At 28.0% G+C, this 21,323-nt stretch overlaps 1 protein-coding gene across 1 annotated transcript in view; it reads left to right on the top strand.

The window, feature by feature from the left end:
• The window catches only part of LOC129907351 (heterogeneous nuclear ribonucleoprotein U-like protein 2), a 217,504-nt gene that overhangs the window by 128,067 nt on the left and 68,114 nt on the right, over positions 1-21,323 (top strand). Inside the window, exon 3 of the mRNA XM_055983512.1 lies at positions 541-1,781. Within this exon, the coding sequence (XP_055839487.1) occupies positions 541-1,781 (1,241 nt within the window). The remainder of the gene's footprint in view (positions 1-540; positions 1,782-21,323) is intronic.

The following is a 21,323-nucleotide window of genomic DNA, read 5'->3' as shown; positions in this document are numbered from 1 at the left end:
AATACTTTTTATTTTGCTCAAGCACCAAATTGGGTGTAGATTTTATGGACTGAATCTCAAATTACAACATTTTTTTCCTGTTTTGAAATTTCTTTCTCGAGTTGAAAAAAATCATAACTTCTACAATTTCTAACTGATTTTGATGAATAATAACTTATTTGATTCAGCATAAATATAACAACAAAACTGTTTATACAAAAATTAAAAACACAAAATGTAGCTTAAAACGGTCTCCGAATTCTAAAAAACGGGGAAAAAATGTTGTAATTTGACATTCAGTCCATAAAATCTACACCCAATTTGGTGCTTGAGCAAAATAAAAAATATTTTCAAAAAAGAACAAGAAATTGATCGAAAAATTTTTAAGGTCTATGAAAAATTTCAAGTGACGAAATATAATGTACTCAGTAATAACTACAACCGCTGCTAGGTAACTTCCAAAGTAATTAACATGATTTTTATTTTGAAACACAGTGTTATTAATAACACGTAATAATCCGAATTAAAGTTATACTAATTAAACTGATTTTTTTATTTTAGTTGATTCCGATTTGCATCTTACAATTGATCCAGTGACTTTTACTTCGGCGAAACCAATGTCAGAAGAAATTTATTCCCTGGTATGGTCTGGAACTCGTACAAACTATGGAGTACGTGAAGGAAAAGTATGTTATGAAGTGCGCTTGGCTGAAGAAACAAATGCTAATCAGTTTAAAGATGAACCGTTCATAAGAGGTTTACGTTGCGGCTTTTCAACAACAAAGACGAGTCTTTTATTAGGAGAAGGAGAAAACTCTTTCGCTTATTGTGAAAATGGCAGAAAAGCACTAAACGGAGAATTCACTGGTTATGGCAAACCATTTAAAATAGACGATGTTATTGGATGTTATTTAGACTTAGACAGCACTCCTTGCACTATTCAGTTTACATTAAATAGCGAAGAACTTGGGACAGCATTTGAATTTAACAAAGAAATACTAGGTGATGAGGACGCATTATTCCCACACATTCTGGTTAAAGGCTACGAGGTTTCATTAAACTTTGCTGATAGCGAGAATCTGCTTTGCAATATGGAACGTCCAAAAAGTTTGCTTTTGGGAAAGGAAAAGTCTCGCAAAGATATTTTAATTTCCGAGGATAACAATGCGAAGGATATCAAAAATACTGAAGATAATTGGGAAATCGTAGATGAAGTCAAAATAGATGATTTTGAGAACGATGATGATAAAAAGGAAGACGGCAAAAAAACCGCTGAAATTGAAAGTAAAGAAACGCACAGCGAAATAGAAAAATCAAATGAAAAAGATGCTGTCGAAGTAGAAGTGAAAAATAAAAATAAAATTGATGAATCCTCTGATATCAAAGAATTAGAAGTTCACTCAAATCAAAACAAAATTAATGATCAAAATCAAGGCAATCAAAGTAAGGAAACATTTTTTGAACTTCAAGATGCAAAAGAAAATGGAAACAAAATTTTTGACAAAAAAAAAGAAAACAGAGATTCAAAAGACTCGAGCCAGGATATAGCGGTGGAAAAAATTGAGTCAGAAGAAAGAAAGGAAATGGTTTTACTGCCTGGATATGAATTGATTGCCTTAACTTTAGAAGATAAATTTATAAGCGGACCACAAAGGCCAGATAGTCGTAAGCAGTGCGAAGTTTATCTCTTAGTTGGATTACCCGGGTCAGGAAAAACGCATTGGACCCTAAACCATATTAAAGAGAATCCCGAGAAGCGCTATCATGTTATAGGAGCCGACAATCTCATTTCTAAAATGACGGTAAATTATTAGCTTTATTATTTGGTATATTTCATTTTTAACTAATAGAACTAAATTCATTGAAATAAGGTTAAAACTTAAGCTTGTCCGTTATTGTTTTGGCGCAAGGACGCGCTTAAAATTGAAAACAAAAAAAATATTCTTTGCATTTCTACTATTTTGAAATCAAATCCATGTTTGTTGTAAAAATGAAATAAAATTCCTCTTCCGAATTTTTAATATTATATGTACGTATTTTGTTTTTTGTGACATTTGTGTTTTAATTAAATGTTAATTATTTAGTTGGCTTTTGGTCAAATTAAAGATGTTATTACTCGCTTTGTGTTGTTTCGATCATGATTATGCTCATTATCAGGCCTTTTTTAAGAAAAAATAAATAAACATACATACATAAATTAGAAAGATCACCCATTAGAGTGATGTCACTAAGAAACTTACAAAAAAGTAAAAGAAACACAGCAAAAAAGCTTATTTTTATACCTATTATATACAGGGTGATTCAGGAGTAATGTGCCAAAAAGGTAGAGCGTGTAGGTTAGGTCAAGACAAGAAAAAAATCGTATGGGAGGGGGGTTCTGTTCCCCTTCGTTTAGCGGGGAGGGGCAATTTAAAAAAAATTGACTTAATTTGGAAAAAAAATTATTAAAAATCAACGGCTATACTTGCAATAAAGTCATTTCGAGGCACAGTTTTTGAAAAATTAATTTTTAAAATCAAAATTTTGAAAAAAAAAATTGAAAAAAAAAATGTCAAACTAATTTTTTTCAAAATTTTATGTAATTAAGTACTAATTTAGTTTTTAAAATTCGATGCTCTTATTTATTTTTTAACAAAAACAGAAAACCAGATTCAAAAATACATACCTTGTCGTGTTTGAGAAATTAACAAAAAACCAAAACTACTTTTTCTAAAAAACCTCTTTATTTTCTGTTTTACGTGGCTGGACTTGTTGATAAATTAATTTATGAAACATTAAACATTCGTCAATTACTTTTTAAACATTCAGACTTAAATAAGAATACAATAAAGTGATACAGTAATGGATTAACCCTGAATTGATAAACTTTTTTCGTTGATAACACCTGAAAACTTACCTGACAATTTTTCTTACTATGTCTGGGGTGCTCGCCGCCCATGGATTCTAGCTTTAAGGGCTTTCAGGCAATAAAATCGGAATTTCTTAATGGAAATTGAATAACAAATAATAATGTACACCCAAAAGATTAATCGATGACAAGAGAAATGGCAAATACGAAGGAAAAGAATTTAAATGTTATCTAGGAAAAAATGATTCTCTTGAAACCTTTAAAAATCAAAGAATATGATTTAAAAAGTCCTTTTTTTATTTTGAACTGCTTGCGCAAGTATTATTTCATTTTTTGTTTCATTAAAATAAAACAATTTTAATGCCTTAAGACCCTTACAGCTAGAATCCATGGGTAGCGAGCACCCCAGGCATAGTATGAAAAGTTCTCAGGTAAGTTTTCAGGTGTTATCAATGAAAAAAGTTGATCAATTCAGGGTTAATCCAATACGGTATCACTTTATTGTATCCTAATTTAAGTCTGAATGTTTAAAAAATAATTGACGAATTGTTAATGTTTCATAAATTAATTTATCAACAAGTCCAGCTACGTAAAAAACAGAATATAATGAGGTTTTTTAGAAAAAAGTCGTTTTGGTTTTTTGTTAATTTCTCGAAAACGACAACATATTTTTGAATCTGGTTTTCTGTTTTTGTTTAAAAATAAATAAAAGCATCGAATTTCAAAAATTAAATTAGTACTTAATGACATGAAATTTTGAAAAAAATTAGTTTGAAATTTTTTTTTCCAATTTTTTTTCAAAATTTTGATATTAAAAATTAATTTTTCAAAAACTGTGCCATAAAATGGCTTTGTTTAAAAGTTTTGTAAGAGACTAATGTTTTGGCTTTACAAAAAAGTACAGCACGTTAATGTAAGTATAACCGTTAATAATTTTGTTTCCAAATTAAGTCAATTTTTTTTTAATTGCCCCTCCCCGCTAAACGAAGGGGAATAGACCCCCCACTCCCATACGATTTTTTTCTTGTCTTGACCTAACCTACACGCTCTAGCTTTTTGGCACATTACTCCTGAATCACCCTGTATATTATATATATATATATATATATATATATATATATATATATATATATATATATATATATATATATATATTTATATATACATATTCGCCTTCAAAATCCGGTCAAAAATATTTTTAATGTTTTTCTTATTGGAATTGGCCAAAAAATAGGTTAAAGAAAACAAAAATTTGAAAATAAGTAGTTTTGTTAAGCAACAAAGGCCAATTTGACTAAAAATACCTCAAGACTAAAAAACCCGATTAAAAAAAGGTGGATACGTGGAAATTTTTTGTATGTGCATGAGATGACAAAGATGTACAGTTAAATATAAAACAAAAATTTTTGCCCGATCATAACCGAGACTATAACAAAAACATTTTTTCTATGCACTCCTGTCATCAAAAAATTTTCACAATTATCACAAATAAAAAAACAGACTGCAGTGTTAATGATTAGAGAACAAAATAAGCTTTTGTGACGTGAGCTTATAAAATCGACTAGATTTAGACTAAGATCTTTGAGATAACGGGGTCAGCAGTTATTGCATATTTGAAACCGGTTTTAGTAAGCATAGGTATTGAGAAATGCGAAAAGCAAAAAATAACGGGTCGAATGCGATTTTTTTTTTACTTATGACCGGATTTTGGGGTCGTTATACTGCTCTGTGCGATGTTGATTTTTTCTTGAGCAATTTTTGATAAGATTAATACAAAAAAGTTGTATACAGGGTGTCCCAAAAGTAATGGATCAAACGAAATATGCTGATAGGCCTACTTAAGGGCTCTCAGAATTTAGTAACTTGTTCATCCCAAATCCTTACGGTTTTCGATTTAATGCAATTCTTGTGAAATTTCGAAAAATCCCTACTTTGCAACAGTATTTTGCTTCCTGCGCCCATTGTTGATTTTTGTTTTTTTAAATTCTTTTACAAAAACATTGCCAAATAATAAGGAACAATAAATTAATCAAAATATTTTATATTCCATACGCCATTTCGCTGCAAATTAAATAACAGTTTAAAGTTTTATAAAAAAATCAATTTCTAACTTTTATTTGAGAGCAACACCGCAAAAAAAATTTGTACGGTGCACACTGGGGATTTTGCGGAAAAAAGTCAAAAATTTAAAGTTCCTCGGAGAATATTTCAATAGTATTTCTAAATTCTAAAATAAAATCTGAATCAAAATCAGAAAGAATTACTAAAATCGGACTTGTAGTTTACTTTTTAGAGCTTTGTAAAGGGACAAGTTGTTGAAAGTATAAAAAACGAAGTGAAAATACCCTCAAATTAAAGCTGTGTAATTTATTTTTAGCTTGAGCCGACTCATACACTTTTATTTTTCCGTAAAGAAGCCATCGTTTGTCTATTGTAAATCGAAGAAATTATTAATTTTAAAGATTTTAATTATTTTATATAATTATTTAAAGAAAAGAGAAAAAAATGGCTTGATTTTTTCATATTTTTGTATATATAATTTTAGCTACACTTGCCTACAGTTAGAGGCTATTAAAAACTTTTTCCTTATGAAATTCCCTTTCGATGAAGGCCAAATTTGGGTGCCACCAGGTGCCACTGCGTTTTTTATTGGTAATTGAAAACTTCATTTGGTCGCAAAAATCATTTTCTTAAAAATTTGAGCTTTTAAATTAAGTTCTTTAAGTGAATTGTTTTTGAAATAATCGATTTCAAAGTCAAAATTTTGAAAAAAAAATTTTAAAAAACATATCCAATACTATTTTTGACAAGCCTGGGGATTTGTATTCAATTTGAATAATGAAGAACACTGCCTTAATTAATTCCTTACCAAACACTGAAAACCATATGTTTCTATGCCTTCTAGTTTTCGAGAAAATTGAAAAGTAAAAAATCTCCTTTTTGTCAGATTTTTGTTTTTTTGGCTGCAAGCTTGAAATTCTTATACGAAAAGACAAATAGAGAAAATAAAATTAATTCGTAACACATTTTTTTACAAATCTACTACAATAAAATTACATTTGATTTTTTGAACTTGGCTCAGAAAAATTAATTTTCGTTATATGTATGTAACTGAAATGTATGTACATAATATATTGAAAACTATTCAAATTAAAAACGAGTGAAAAGGGATTATGCGTCTTATTATTATACATTTTATTAATAATGGGAATTTTAAGCATTTTATGCGAAGATCTAAGCAGAAATCTAATGGAATGTCTCAAGATTTAAATTGAAATTATTATTGAAAAATACAGATCATCTGACCCATTCCTTTAGGTATTAAGAAGAATCAGAGTCATTTAATTGAGGAAAAAATGGCTCTCTTAAAAGAATTAACTTTTGAAAAATTTGTATAAAAAAATGAAAAAAGTGTTTTTTTTTTTTTAATAATTTTTAACTATAATTTGGGTTTTTTATTTTGCGTGGACGTGGACCTCGACAACAGTACCTACTATGAATTATTCTTTTCCATTTAATGTATTTAAAATCGGTGAGGTGGTTCCAATAATACAAAAAAATTTAAAAAAAAATGCTATAAGTACAAGTAAATTGAGAATCGGAATTCTTTATTACTCTCACAAATTTTTTTAAAAGGGCGTGGCAGTGGGCGGAAATGAATAATAATAATTTCTTACGACGAAAACTGTCATCCCTGAAAATTTCATCCAAATCTATTCAGTGGTTCAGTTTTTATTTAATTTTTTCCGCACTCCCATACAAATTTCCCCAGTGTGCGGTGTGAGAATGGTTTATTATTTTAAAAATTTGCCCTGTTATTGCAGTTTTCAAAAAAGTGTAAAAGTTTCCAAAGTTGCAGTTAGATCGCAAAATATTACAATTTTAATTCAACAAAAAAGGGTTTTTCAGAGCAAAAATACAAACAAAAATAGAGGCTTTTGTTAAAAAAAAATAAACAAATAACAGTTGGAGAAAATGTGTTTAATTTTGGTTGTTTTTTGTTTTGATAAACTCTGTTTTGTTGAATTCAAATTGTAATATTTTGGGTTTTAACTGCAACTTTGGAAACTTTTATACTTTTTTGAAAACTGTAATAACAGGGCTACTTTTTAGGGGGGAGGGGAGGGGCAATTTAAAAAAAATTGACTTAATTTGGAAAAAAAATTATTAAAAATCAACGGCTATACTTGCAATAAAGTCATTTCGAGGCACAGTTTTTGAAAAATTAATTTTTAAAATCAAAATTTTGAAAAAAAAATTGAAAAAAAAAAATGTCAAACTAATTTTTTTCAAAATTTTATGTAATTAAGTACTAATTTAGTTTTTAAAATTCGATGCTCTTATTTATTTTTTAACAAAAACAGAACCAGATTCAAAAATACCTTGTCGTGTTTGAGAAATTAACAAAAAACCAAAACTACTTTTTCAAAAAAAACCTCTTTATTTTCTGTTTTACGTGGCTGGACTTGTTGATAAATTAATTTATGAAACATTAAACATTCGTCAATTACTTTTTAAACATTCAGACTTAAATAAGAATACAATAAAGTGATACAGTAATTGATTAACCCTGAATTGATAAACTTTTTTCGTTGATAACACCTGAAAACTTACCTGACAATTTTTCTTACTATGTCTGGGGTGCTCGCCGCCCATGGATTCTAGCTTTAAGGGCTTTCAGGCAATAAAATCGGAATTTCTTAATGGAAATTGAATAACAAATAATAATGTACACCCAAAAGATTAATCGATGACAAGAGAAATGGCAAATACGAAGGAAAAGAATTTAAATGTTATCTAGGAAAAAATGATTCTCTTGAAACCTTTAAAAATCAAAGAATATGATTTAAAAAGTCCTTTTTTTATTTTGACCTGCTTGCGCAAGTATTATTTCATTTTTTTTTTTCATTAAAATAAAAGAATTTTAATGCCTTAAGACCCTTACAGCTAGAATCCATGGGTAGCGAGCACCCCAGGCATAGTATGAAAAGTTCTCAGGTAAGTTTTCAGGTGTTATCAATGAAAAAAGTTGATCAATTCAGGGTTAATCCAATACGGTATCACTTTATTGTATCCTAATTTAAGTCTGAATGTTTAAAAAATAATTGACGAATTGTTAATGTTTCATAAATTAATTTATCAACAAGTCCAGCTACGTAAAAAACAGAATATAATGAGGTTTTTTAGAAAAAAGTCGTTTTGGTTTTTTGTTAATTTCTCGAAAACGACAACATATTTTTGAATCTGGTTTTCTGTTTTTGTTTAAAAATAAATAAAAGCATCGAATTTCAAAAATTAAATTAGTACTTAATGACATGAAATTTTGAAAAAAATTAGTTTGAAATTTTTTTTTCCAATTTTTTTTCAAAATTTTGATATTAAAAATTAATTTTTGAAAAACTGTGCCATAAAATGGCTTTGTTTAAAAGTTTTGTAAGAGACTAATGTTTTGGCTTTACAAAAAAGTACAGCACGTTATTGTAAGTATAACCGTTAATAATTTTGTTTCCAAATTAAGTCAATTTTTTTTTAAATTGCCCCTCCCCGCTAAACGAAGGGGAATAGACCCCCCACTCCCATACGATTTTTTTCTTGTCTTGACCTAACCTACACGCTCTAGCTTTTTGGCACATTACTCCTGAATCACCCTGTACATGTACATTATATATATATATATATATATATATACAGTACGTTCTCGATTAACGCAACTCTCGATTCACGCAACTCCTCGATTTTCGCAACACCCCAATTTTTATCATTGTTGACGCAGTAATCGCAACTCTTGTACAAAAATTGACTCGATAAGTGCAACTTTCAATACAAAAATACAATGAACTGACCAAAATTTAACCCTTATTGAAAAAATGTTGATTGTTCAATTTTTAAAATCTAACAAACTAAAAAATCCAAACAAAAATATCCCATTTTTTCGAAATAAAATAATTAAATTTGGATAAAGAACTAAACATTCATAATTACGTAGGTACTTATCGTAATGAATTAACTTCCATTTCTTTCGTTTCATATCAATTATATTTTATTGGACAGAAGTTTGTTGCATTAAATATATTTGTTAGTGTTGCGTTTCTGATATTTTCGCTTTTCATCTCATATTGAACCTAAAAATTATTTACTCGGTCATTGCAACAACCTCGGTCATTGCAACCACCCTTGTTTTAATTAGTTGCGTTAATCGAGAATGTACTGTATATATATTTATATATACATACATATATACATATTCGCCTTCAAAATCCGGTCAAAAATATTTTTAATGTTTTTCTTATTGGAATTGGCCAAAAAATAGGTTAAAGAAAACAAAAATTTGAAAATAAGTAGTTTTGTTAAGCCACAAAGGCCAATTTGACTAAAAATACCTCAAGACTAAAAAACCCGATTAAAAAAAGGTGGATACGTGGAAATTTTTTGTATGTTCATGAGATGACAAAGATGTACAGTTAAATATAAAACAAAAATTTTTGCCCGATCATAACCGAGACTATAACAAAAACATTTTTTCTATGCACTCCTGTCATCTCGGTTTTCAATATATTTTCAATGACATATGTATATAATAAGTTTCTGTATTAATATAAAGTACATATGTACCTTATCCTTCGACATGCATCAAAAAATTTTCACAATTATCACAAATAAAAAAACAGACTGCAGTGTTAATGATTAGAGAACAAAATAAGCTTTTGTGACGTGAGCTTATAAAATCGACTAGATTTAGACTAAGATCTTTGAGATAACGGGGTCAGCAGTTATTGCATATTTGAAACCGGTTTTAGTAAGCATAGGTATTGAGAAATGCGAAAAGCAAAAAATAACGGGTCGAATGCGATTTTTTTTTTACTTATGACCGGATTTTGGGGTCGTTATACTGCTCTGTGCGATGTTGATTTTTTCTTTAGCAATTTTTGGTAAGATTAATACAAAAAAGTTGTATACAGGGTGTCCCAAAAGTAATGGATCAAACGAAATATGCTGATAGGCCTACTTAAGGGCTCTCAGAATTTAGTAACTTGTTCATCCCAAATCCTTACGGTTTTCGATTTAATGCAATTCTTGTGAAATTTCGAAAAATCCCTACTTTGCAACAGTATTTTGCTTCCTGCGCCCATTGTTGATTTTTGTTTTTTTAAATTCTTTTACAAAAACATTGCCAAATAATAAGGAACAATAAATTAATCAAAATATTTTATATTCCATACGCCATTTCGCTGCAAATTAAATAACAGTTTAAAGTTTTATAAAAAATCAATTTCTAACTTTTATTTGAGAGCAACACCGCAAAAAAAATTTGTACGGTGTGAGAATGGTTTATTATTTTAAAAATTTGCCCTGTTATTGCAGTTTTCAAAAAAGTGTAAAAGTTTCCAAAGTTGCAGTTAGATCGCAAAATATTACAATTTTAATTCAACAAAAAAGGGTTTTTCAGAGCAAAAATACAAACAAAAATAGAGGCTTTTGTTAAAAAACTGCAACTTTGGAAACTTTTATACTTTTTTGAAAACTGTAATAACAGGGCTACTTTTTAGGGGGGAGGGGAGGGGCAATTTAAAAAAAATTGACTTAATTTGGAAAAAAAATTATTAAAAATCAACGGCTATACTTGCAATAAAGTCATTTCGAGGCACAGTTTTTGAAAAATTAATTTTTAAAATCAAAATTTTGAAAAAAAAATTGAAAAAAAAAAATGTCAAACTAATTTTTTTCAAAATTTTATGTAATTAAGTACTAATTTAGTTTTTAAAATTCGATGCTCTTATTTATTTTTTAACAAAAACAGAAAACCAGATTCAAAAATACCTTGTCGTGTTTGAGAAATTAACAAAAAACCAAAACTACTTTTTCAAAAAAAACCTCTTTATTTTCTGTTTTACGTGGCTGGACTTGTTGATAAATTAATTTATGAAACATTAAACATTCGTCAATTACTTTTTAAACATTCAGACTTAAATAAGAATACAATAAAGTGATACAGTAATGGATTAACCCTGAATTGATAAACTTTTTTCGTTGATAACACCTGAAAACTTACCTGACAATTTTTCTTACTATGTCTGGGGTGCTCGCCGCCCTTGGATTCTAGCTTTAAGGGCTTTCAGGCAATAAAATCGGAATTTCTTAATGGAAATTGAATAACAAATAATAATGTACACCCAAATGATTAATCGATGACAAGAGAAATGGCAAATACGAAGGAAAAGAATTTAAATGTTATCTAAAAAAAAATGATTCTCTTGAAACCTTTAAAAATCAAAGAATATGATTTAAAAAGTCCTTTTTTTATTTTGAACTGCTTGCGCAAGTATTATTTCATTTTTTGTTTCATTAAAATAAAACAATTTTAATGCCTTAAGACCCTTACAGCTAGAATCCATGGGTAGCGAGCACCCCAGACATAGTATGAAAAATTCTCAGGTAAGTTTTCAGGTGTTATCAATGAAAAAAGTTGATCAATTCAGGGTTAATCCAATACGGTATCACTTTATTGTATCCTTATTTAAGTCTGAATGTTTAAAAAATAATTGACGAATTGTTAATGTTTCATAAATTAATTTATCAACAAGTCCAGCTACGTAAAAAACAGAATATAATGAGGTTTTTTAGAAAAAAGTCGTTTTGGTTTTTTGTTAATTTCTCGAAAACGACAACATATTTTTGAATCTGGTTTTCTGTTTTTGTTTAAAAATAAATAAAAGCATCGAATTTCAAAAATTAAATTAGTACTTAATGACATGAAATTTTGAAAAAAATTAGTTTGAAATTTTTTTTTCCAATTTTTTTTCAAAATTTTGATATTAAAAATTAATTTTTCAAAAACTGTGCCATAAAATGGCTTTGTTTAAAAGTTTTGTAAGAGACTAATGTTTTGGCTTTACAAAAAAGTACAGCACGTTAATGTAAGTATAACCGTTAATAATTTTGTTTCCAAATTAAGTCAATTTTTTTTTAATTGCCCCTCCCCGCTAAACGAAGGGGAATAGACCCCCCACTCCCATACGATTTTTTTCTTGTCTTGACCTAACCTACACGCTCTAGCTTTTTGGCACATTACTCCTGAATCACCCTGTATATTATATATATATATATATATATATTAGGGTGGGTCAAAAAAATTGAAATTCTTTTTTTTTAATTGGTACTCCGAAAAATCGATTGCTAGACCCCTCTAGAATATACACACCAAATATGAGCTCTTTATATTAATGGGAAGGTCCTCCGCTTTGCAATTTTCCATTTTTACATCAAGCTTCTACTAAAAAAAAATAATTTTTTTATTAATTGACTTTTTAGCAAATTTCTTTTCATATTCTTGTAGGAAATTGAACGCTCTACAAAAAAGGCCTTATACACTTTTTTCGTTTATCTAACCGTTGAATAGATATTTGAGGTCAAAAAATCGAGAAAATCTTTAAAAATTCGTTTTTTGTTCTTAATTTTGTAACAAATTGAAAAATTATAATGATTAAACGCGCAAGACATATTCTTGTTGGAAATTGATTGCTCCACAAAAAAGGTCTTATTAACTTTTTTCATTAATATAACCATTCTAAAGATATTCGAGGTCAAAGTTAAAAAAAAATATAAAAACATTTTATATTTTTAAAAAATTTCTAATTCACTGAAACTTCATTATTTTCAAATTAGCAAGATATATTCTTGTAGGGGCTTAAACGTTCTACAAGAAATTCCTTGGAATGAAATTGATTGCTTTAACCGTTTAGAAGATATTCGTATCCAAATCGCAATGCATACGGGTCATAAGAAAACTATTGAAATCAGTGAGCATTGGTTTGAATACGAATATCTTCTAAACGGTTAAAGCAATCAATTTCATTCCAAGGTCTTTTTTGTAGAACATTTAAGCCCCTACAAGAATATATCTTGTTAATTTGAAAATAATGAAGTTTCAGTGAATTAGAAATTTTTTAAAAATATACAATGTTTTTATATTTTTTTTTAACTTTGACCTCGAATATCTTTAGAATGGTTAGATTAATGAAAAAAGTTAATAAGACCTTTTTTGTGGAGCAATCAATTTCCAACAAGAATATGTCTTGCGCGTTTAATCATTATAATTTTTCAATTTGTTACAAAATTAAGAACAAAAAACGAATTTTTAAAGATTTTCTCGATTTTTGGACCTCAAATATCTATTCAACGGTTAGATAAACGAAAAAAGTGTATAAGGCCTTTTTTGTAGAGCGTTCAATTTCCTACAAGAATATGAAAAGAAATTTGCTAAAAAGTCAATTAATAAAAAAATTATTTTTTTTTAGTAGAAGCTTGATGTAAAAATGGAAAATTGCAAAGCGGAGTACCTTCCCATTAATATAAAGAGCTCATATTTGGTGTGTATATTCTAGAGGGGTCTAGCAATCGATTTTTCGGAGTACCAAATCAAAAAAAAAATTTTCGATTTTTTTGACCCACCCTAATATATATATATATATATATATGTATATATATATATATATATATATATATATATATATATATATTTATATATACATATATACATATTCGCCTTCAAAATCCGGTCAAAAATATTTTTAATGTTTTTCTTATTGGAATTGGCCAAAAAATAGGTTAAAGAAAACAAAAATTTGAAAATAAGTAGTTTTGTTAAGCAACAAAGGCCAATTTGACTAAAAATACCTCAAGACTAAAAAACCCGATTAAAAAAAGGTGGATACGTGGAAATTTTTTGTATGTGCATGAGATGACAAAGATGTACAGTTAAATATAAAACAAAAATTTTTGCCCGATCATAACCGAGACTATAACAAAAACATTTTTGCTATGCACTCCTGTCATCTCGGTTTTCAATATATTTTCAATGACATATGTATATATAAGTTTCTGTATTAATATAAAGTACATATGTACCTTATCCCTCCACATGCATCAAAAAATTTTCACAATTATCACAAATAAAAAAACAGACTGCAGTGTTAATGATTAGAGAACAAAATAAGCTTTTGTGACGTGAGCTTATAAAATCGACTAGATTTAGACTAAGATCTTTGAGATAACGGGGTCAGCAGTTATTGCATATTTGAAACCGGTTTTAGTAAGCATAGGTATTGAGAAATGCGAAAAGCAAAAAATAACGGGTCGAATGCGATTTTTTTTTTTACTTATGACCGGATTTTGGGGTCGTGCGATGTTGATATTTTCTTGAGCAATTTTTGATAAGATTAATACAAAAAAGTTGTATACAGGGTGTCCCAAAAGTAATGGATCAAACGAAATATGCTGATAGGCCTACTTAAGGGCTCTCAGAATTTAGTAACTTGTTCATCCCAAATCCTTACGGTTTTCGATTTAATGCAATTCTTGTGAAATTTCGAAAAATCCCTACTTTGCAACAGTATTTTGCTTCCTGCGCCCATTGTTGATTTTTGTTTTTTTAAATTCTTTTACAAAAACATTGCCAAATAATAAGGAACAATAAATTAATCAAAATATTTTATATTCCATACGCCATTTCGCTGCAAATTAAATAACAGTTTAAAGTTTTATAAAAAATCAATTTCTAACTTTTATTTGAGAGCAACACCGCAAAAAAAATTTGTACGGTGCACACTGGGGATTTTGCGGAAAAAAGTCAAACATTTAAAGTTCCTCGGAGAATATTTCAATAGTATTTCTAAATTCTAAAATAAAATCTGAATCAAAATCAGAAAGAATTACTAAAATCGGACTTGTAGTTTACTTTTTAGAGCTTTGTAAAGGGACAAGTTGTTGAAAGTATAAAAAACGAAGTGAAAATACCCTCAAATTAAAGCTGTGTAATTTATTTTTAGCTTGAGCCGACTCATACACTTTTATTTTTCCGTAAAGAAGCCATCGTTTGTCTATTGTAAATCGAAGAAATTATTAATTTTAAAGATTTTAATTATTTTATATAATTATTTAAAGAAAAGAGAAAAAAATGGCTTGATTTTTTCATATTTTTGTATATATAATTTTAGCTACACTTGCCTACAGTTAGAGGCTATTAAAAACTTTTTCCTTATGAAAATCCCTTTCGATGAAGGCCAAATTTGGGTGCCACCAGGTGCCACTGCGTTTTTTATTGGTAATTGAAAACTTCATTTGGTCGCAAAAATCATTTTCTTAAAAATTTGAGCTTTTAAATTAAGTTCTTTAAGTGAATTGTTTTTGAAATAATCGATTTCAAAGTCAAAATTTTGAAAAAAAAATTTTAAAAAACATATCCAATACTATTTTTGACAAGCCTGGGGATTTGTATTCAATTTGAATAATGAAGAACACTGCCTTAATTAATTCCTTACCAAACACTGAAAACCATATGTTTCTATGCCTTCTAGTTTTCGAGAAAATTGAAAAGTAAAAAATCTCCTTTTTGTCAGATTTTTGTTTTTTTGGCTGCAAGCTTGAAATTCTTATACGAAAAGACAAATAGAGAAAATAAAATTAATTCGTAACACATTTTTTTACAAATCTACTACAATAAAATTACATTTGATTTTTTGAACTTGGCTCAGAAAAATTAATTTTCGTTATATGTATGTAACTGAAATGTATGTACATAATATATTGAAAACTATTCAAATTAAAAACGAGTGAAAAGGGATTATGCGTCTTATTATTATACATTTTATTAATAATGGGAATTTTAAGCATTTTATGCGAAGATCTAAGCAGAAATCTAATGGAATGTCTCAAGATTTAAATTGAAATTATTATTGAAAAATACAGATCATCTGACCCATTCCTTTAGGTATTAAGAAGAATCAGAGTCATTTAATTGAGGAAAAAATGGCTCTCTTAAAAGAATTAACTTTTGAAAAATTTGTATAAAAAAATGAAAAAAGTGTTTTTTTTTTTTTAATAATTTTTAACTATAATTTGGGTTTTTTATTTTGCGTGGACGTGGACCTCGACAACAGTACCTACTATGAATTATTCTTTTCCATTTAATGTATTTAAAATCGGTGAGGTGGTTCCAATAATACAAAAAAATTTAAAAAAAAATGCTATAAGTACAAGTAAATTGAGAATCGGAATTCTTTATTACTCTCACAAATTTTTTTAAAAGGGCGTGGCAGTGGGCGGAAATGAATAATAATAATTTCTTACGACGAAAACTGTCATCCCTGAAAATTTCATCCAAATCTATTCAGTGGTTCAGTTTTTATTTAATTTTTTCCGCACTCCCATACAAATTTCCCCAGTGTGCGGTGTGAGAATGGTTTATTATTTTAAAAATTTGCCCTGTTATTGCAGTTTTCAAAAAAGTGTAAAAGTTTCCAAAGTTGCAGTTAGATCGCAAAATATTACAATTTTAATTCAACAAAAAAGGGTTTTTCAGAGCAAAAATACAAACAAAAATAGAGGCTTTTGTTAAAAAAAAATAAACAAATAACAGTTGGAGAAAATGTGTTTAATTTTGGTTGTTTTTTGTTTTGATAAACTCTGTTTTGTTGAATTCAAATTGTAATATTTTGGGTTTTAACTGCAACTTTGGAAACTTTTATACTTTTTTGAAAACTGTAATAACAGGGCTACTTTTTAGGGGGGAGGGGAGGGGCAATTTAAAAAAAATTGACTTAATTTGGAAAAAAATTATTAAAAATCAACGGCTATACTTGCAATAAAGTCATTTCGAGGCACAGTTTTTGAAAAATTAATTTTTAAAATCAAAATTTTGAAAAAAAAATTGAAAAAAAAAAATGTCAAACTAATTTTTTTCAAAATTTTATGTAATTAAGTACTAATTTAGTTTTTAAAATTCGATGCTCTTATTTATTTTTTAACAAAAACAGAAAACCAGATTCAAAAATACCTTGTCGTGTTTGAGAAATTAACAAAAAACCAAAACTACTTTTTCAAAAAAAACCTCTTTATTTTCTGTTTTACGTGGCTGGACTTGTTGATAAATTAATTTATGAAACATTAAACATTCGTCAATTACTTTTTAAACATTCAGACTTAAATAAGAATACAATAAAGTGATACAGTAATGGATTAACCCTGAATTGATAAACTTTTTTCGTTGATAACACCTGAAAACTTACCTGACAATTTTTCTTACTATGTCTGGGGTGCTCGCCGCCCTTGGATTCTAGCTTTAAGGGCTTTCAGGCAATAAAATCGGAATTTCTTAATGGAAATTGAATAACAAATAATAATGTACACCCAAATGATTAATCGATGACAAGAGAAATGGCAAATACGAAGGAAAAGAATTTAAATGTTATCTAAAAAAAAATGATTCTCTTGAAACCTTTAAAAATCAAAGAATATGATTTAAAAAGTCCTTTTTTTATTTTGAACTGCTTGCGCAAGTATTATTTCATTTTTTGTTTCATTAAAATAAAACAATTTTAATGCCTTAAGACCCTTACAGCTAGAATCCATGGGTAGCGAGCACCCCAGACATAGTATGAAAAATTCTCAGGTAAGTTTTCAGGTGTTATCAATGAAAAAAGTTGATCAATTCAGGGTTAATCCAATACGGTATCACTTTATTGTATCCTTATTTAAGTCTGAATGTTTAAAAAATAATTGACGAATTGTTAATGTTTCATAAATTAATTTATCAACAAGTCCAGCTACGTAAAAAACAGAATATAATGAGGTTTTTTAGAAAAAAGTCGTTTTGGTTTTTTGTTAATTTCTCGAAAACGACAACATATTTTTGAATCTGGTTTTCTGTTTTTGTTTAAAAATAAATAAAAGCATCGAATTTCAAAAATTAAATTAGTACTTAATGACATGAAATTTTGAAAAAAATTAGTTTGAAATTTTTTTTTCCAATTTTTTTTCAAAATTTTGATATTAAAAATTAATTTTTCAAAAACTGTGCCATAAAATGGCTTTGTTTAAAAGTTTTGTAAGAGACTAATGTTTTGGCTTTACAAAAAAGTACAGCACGTTAATGTAAGTATAACCGTTAATAATTTTGTTTCCAAATTAAGTCAATTTTTTTTTAATTGCCCCTCCCCGCTAAACGAAGGGGAATAGACCCCCCACTCCCATACGATTTTTTTCTTGTCTTGACCTAACCTACACGCTCTAGCTTTTTGGCACATTACTCCTGAATCACCCTGTATATTATATATATATATATATATATATATATATATGTATATATATATATATATATATATATATATATATATATATACATATATACATATTCGCCTTCAAAATCCGGTCAAAAATATTTTTAATGTTTTTCTTATTGGAATTGGCCAAAAAATAGGTTAAAGAAAACAAAAATTTGAAAATAAGTAGTTTTGTTAAGCAACAAAGGCCAATTTGACTAAAAATACCTCAAGACTAAAAAACCCGATTAAAAAAAGGTGGATACGTGGAAATTTTTTGTATGTGCATGAGATGACAAAGATGTACAGTTAAATATAAAACAAAAATTTTTGCCCGATCATAACCGAGACTATAACAAAAACATTTTTGCTATGCACTCCTGTCATCTCGGTTTTCAATATATTTTCAATGACATATGTATATATAAGTTTCTGTATTAATATAAAGTACATATGTACCTTATCCCTCCACATGCATCAAAAAATTTTCACAATTATCACAAATAAAAAAACAGACTGCAGTGTTAATGATTAGAGAACAAAATAAGCTTTTGTGACGTGAGCTTATAAAATCGACTAGATTTAGACTAAGATCTTTGAGATAACGGGGTCAGCAGTTATTGCATATTTGAAACCGGTTTTAGTAAGCATAGGTATTGAGAAATGCGAAAAGCAAAAAATAACGGGTCGAATGCGATTTTTTTTTTTACTTATGACCGGATTTTGGGGTCGTGCGATGTTGATATTTTCTTGAGCAATTTTTGATAAGATTAATACAAAAAAGTTGTATACAGGGTGTCCCAAAAGTAATGGATCAAACGAAATATGCTGATAGGCCTACTTAAGGGCTCTCAGAATTTAGTAACTTGTTCATCCCAAATCCTTACGGTTTTCGATTTAATGCAATTCTTGTGAAATTTCGAAAAATCCCTACTTTGCAACAGTATTTTGCTTCCTGCGCCCATTGTTGATTTTTGTTTTTTTAAATTCTTTTACAAAAACATTGCCAAATAATAAGGAACAATAAATTAATCAAAATATTTTATATTCCATACGCCATTTCGCTGCAAATTAAATAACAGTTTAAAGTTTTATAAAAAATCAATTTCTAACTTTTATTTGAGAGCAACACCGCAAAAAAAATTTGTACGGTGCACACTGGGGATTTTGCGGAAAAAAGTCAAACATTTAAAGTTCCTCGGAGAATATTTCAATAGTATTTCTAAATTCAAAAATAAATTCTGAATCAAAATCAGAAAGAATTACTAAAATCGGACTTGTAGTTTACTTTTTAGAGCTTTGTAAAGGGACAAGTTGTTGAAAGTATAAAAAACGAAGTGAAAATACCCTCAAATTAAAGCTGTGTAATTTATTTTTAGCTTGAGCCGACTCATACACTTTTATTTTTCCGTAAAGAAGCCATCGTTTGTCTATTGTAAATCGAAGAAATTATTAATTTTAAAGATTTTAATTATTTTATATAATTATTTAAAGAAAAGAGAAAAAAATGGCTTGATTTTTTCATATTTTTGTATATATAATTTTAGCTACACTTGCCTACAGTTAGAGGCTATTAAAAACTTTTTCCTTATGAAAATCCCTTTCGATGAAGGCCAAATTTGGGTGCCACCAGGTGCCACTGCGTTTTTTATTGGTAATTGAAAACTTCATTTGGTCGCAAAAATCATTTTCTTAAAAATTTGAGCTTTTAAATTAAGTTCTTTAAGTGAATTGTTTTTGAAATAATCGATTTCAAAGTCAAAATTTTGAAAAAAAAATTTTAAAAAACATATCCAATACTATTTTTGACAAGCCTGGGGATTTGTATTCAATTTGAATAATGAAGAACACTGCCTTAATTAATTCCTTACCAAACACTGAAAACCATATGTTTCTATGCCTTCTAGTTTTCGAGAAAATTGAAAAGTAAAAAATCTCCTTTTTGTCAGATGTTTGTTTTTTTGGCTGCAAGCTTGAAATTCTTATACGAAAAGACAAATAGAGAAAATAAAATTAATTCGTAACACATTTTTTTACAAATCTACTACAATAAAATTACATTTGATTTTTTGAACTTGGCTCAGAAAAATTAATTTTCGTTATATGTATGTAACTGAAATGTATGTACATAATATATTGAAAACTATTCAAATTAAAAACGAGTGAAAAGGGATTATGCGTCTTATTATTATACATTTTATTAATAATGGGAATTTTAAGCATTTTATGCGAAGATCTAAGCAGAAATCTAATGGAATGTCTCAAGATTTAAATTGAAATTATTATTGAAAAATACAGATCATCTGACCCATTCCTTTAGGTATTAAGAAGAATCAGAGTCATTTAATTGAGGAAAAAATGGCTCTCTTAAAAGAATTAACTTTTGAAAAATTTGTATAAAAAAATGAAAAAAGTGTTTTTTTTTTTTTAATAATTTTTAACTATAATTTGGGTTTTTTATTTTGCGTGGACGTGGACCTCGACAACAGTACCTACTATGAATTATTCTTTTCCATTTAATGTATTTAAAATCGGTGAGGTGGTTCCAATAATACAAAAAAATTTAAAAAAAAATGCTATAAGTACAAGTAAATTGAGAATCGGAATTCTTTATTACTCTCACAAATTTTTTTAAAAGGGCGTGGCAGTGGGCGGAAATGAATAATAATAATTTCTTACGACGAAAACTGTCATCCCTGAAAATTTCATCCAAATCTATTCAGTGGTTCAGTTTTTATTTAATTTTTTCCGCACTCCCATACAAATTTCCCCAGTGTGCGGTGTGAGAATGGTTTATTATTTTAAAAATTTGCCCTGTTATTGCAGTTTTCAAAAAAGTGTAAAAGTTTCCAAAGTTGCAGTTAGATCGCAAAATATTACAATTTTAATTCAACAAAAAAGGGTTTTTCAGAGCAAAAATACAAACAAAAATAGAGGCTTTTGTTAAAAAAAAATAAACAAATAACAGTTGGAGAAAATGTGTTTAATTTTGGTTGTTTTTTGTTTTGATAAACTCTGTTTTGTTGAATTCAAATTGTAATATTTTGGGTTTTAACTGCAACTTTGGAAACTTTTATACTTTTTTGAAAACTGTAATAACAGGGCTACTTTTTAGGGGGGAGGGGAGGGGCAATTTAAAATAAATTGACTTAATTTGGAAAAAAAATTATTAAAAATCAACGGCTATACTTGCAATAAAGTCATTTCGAGGCACAGTTTTTGAAAAATTAATTTTTAAAATCAAAATTTTGAAAAAAAAATTGAAAAAAAAAAATGTCAAACTAATTTTTTTCAAAATTTTATGTAATTAAGTACTAATTTAGTTTTTAAAATTCGATGCTCTTATTTATTTTTTAACAAAAACAGAAAACCAGATTCAAAAATACCTTGTCGTGTTTGAG

The sequence above is a fragment of the Episyrphus balteatus genome, chromosome 1, assembly GCF_945859705.1.
Source record: "Episyrphus balteatus chromosome 1, idEpiBalt1.1, whole genome shotgun sequence".
Taxonomy (NCBI): domain Eukaryota; kingdom Metazoa; phylum Arthropoda; class Insecta; order Diptera; family Syrphidae; genus Episyrphus; species Episyrphus balteatus.
The sequence above is the reverse complement of the archived record's forward strand: the minus strand, read 5'-3'. Positions and strand labels throughout refer to the sequence as shown.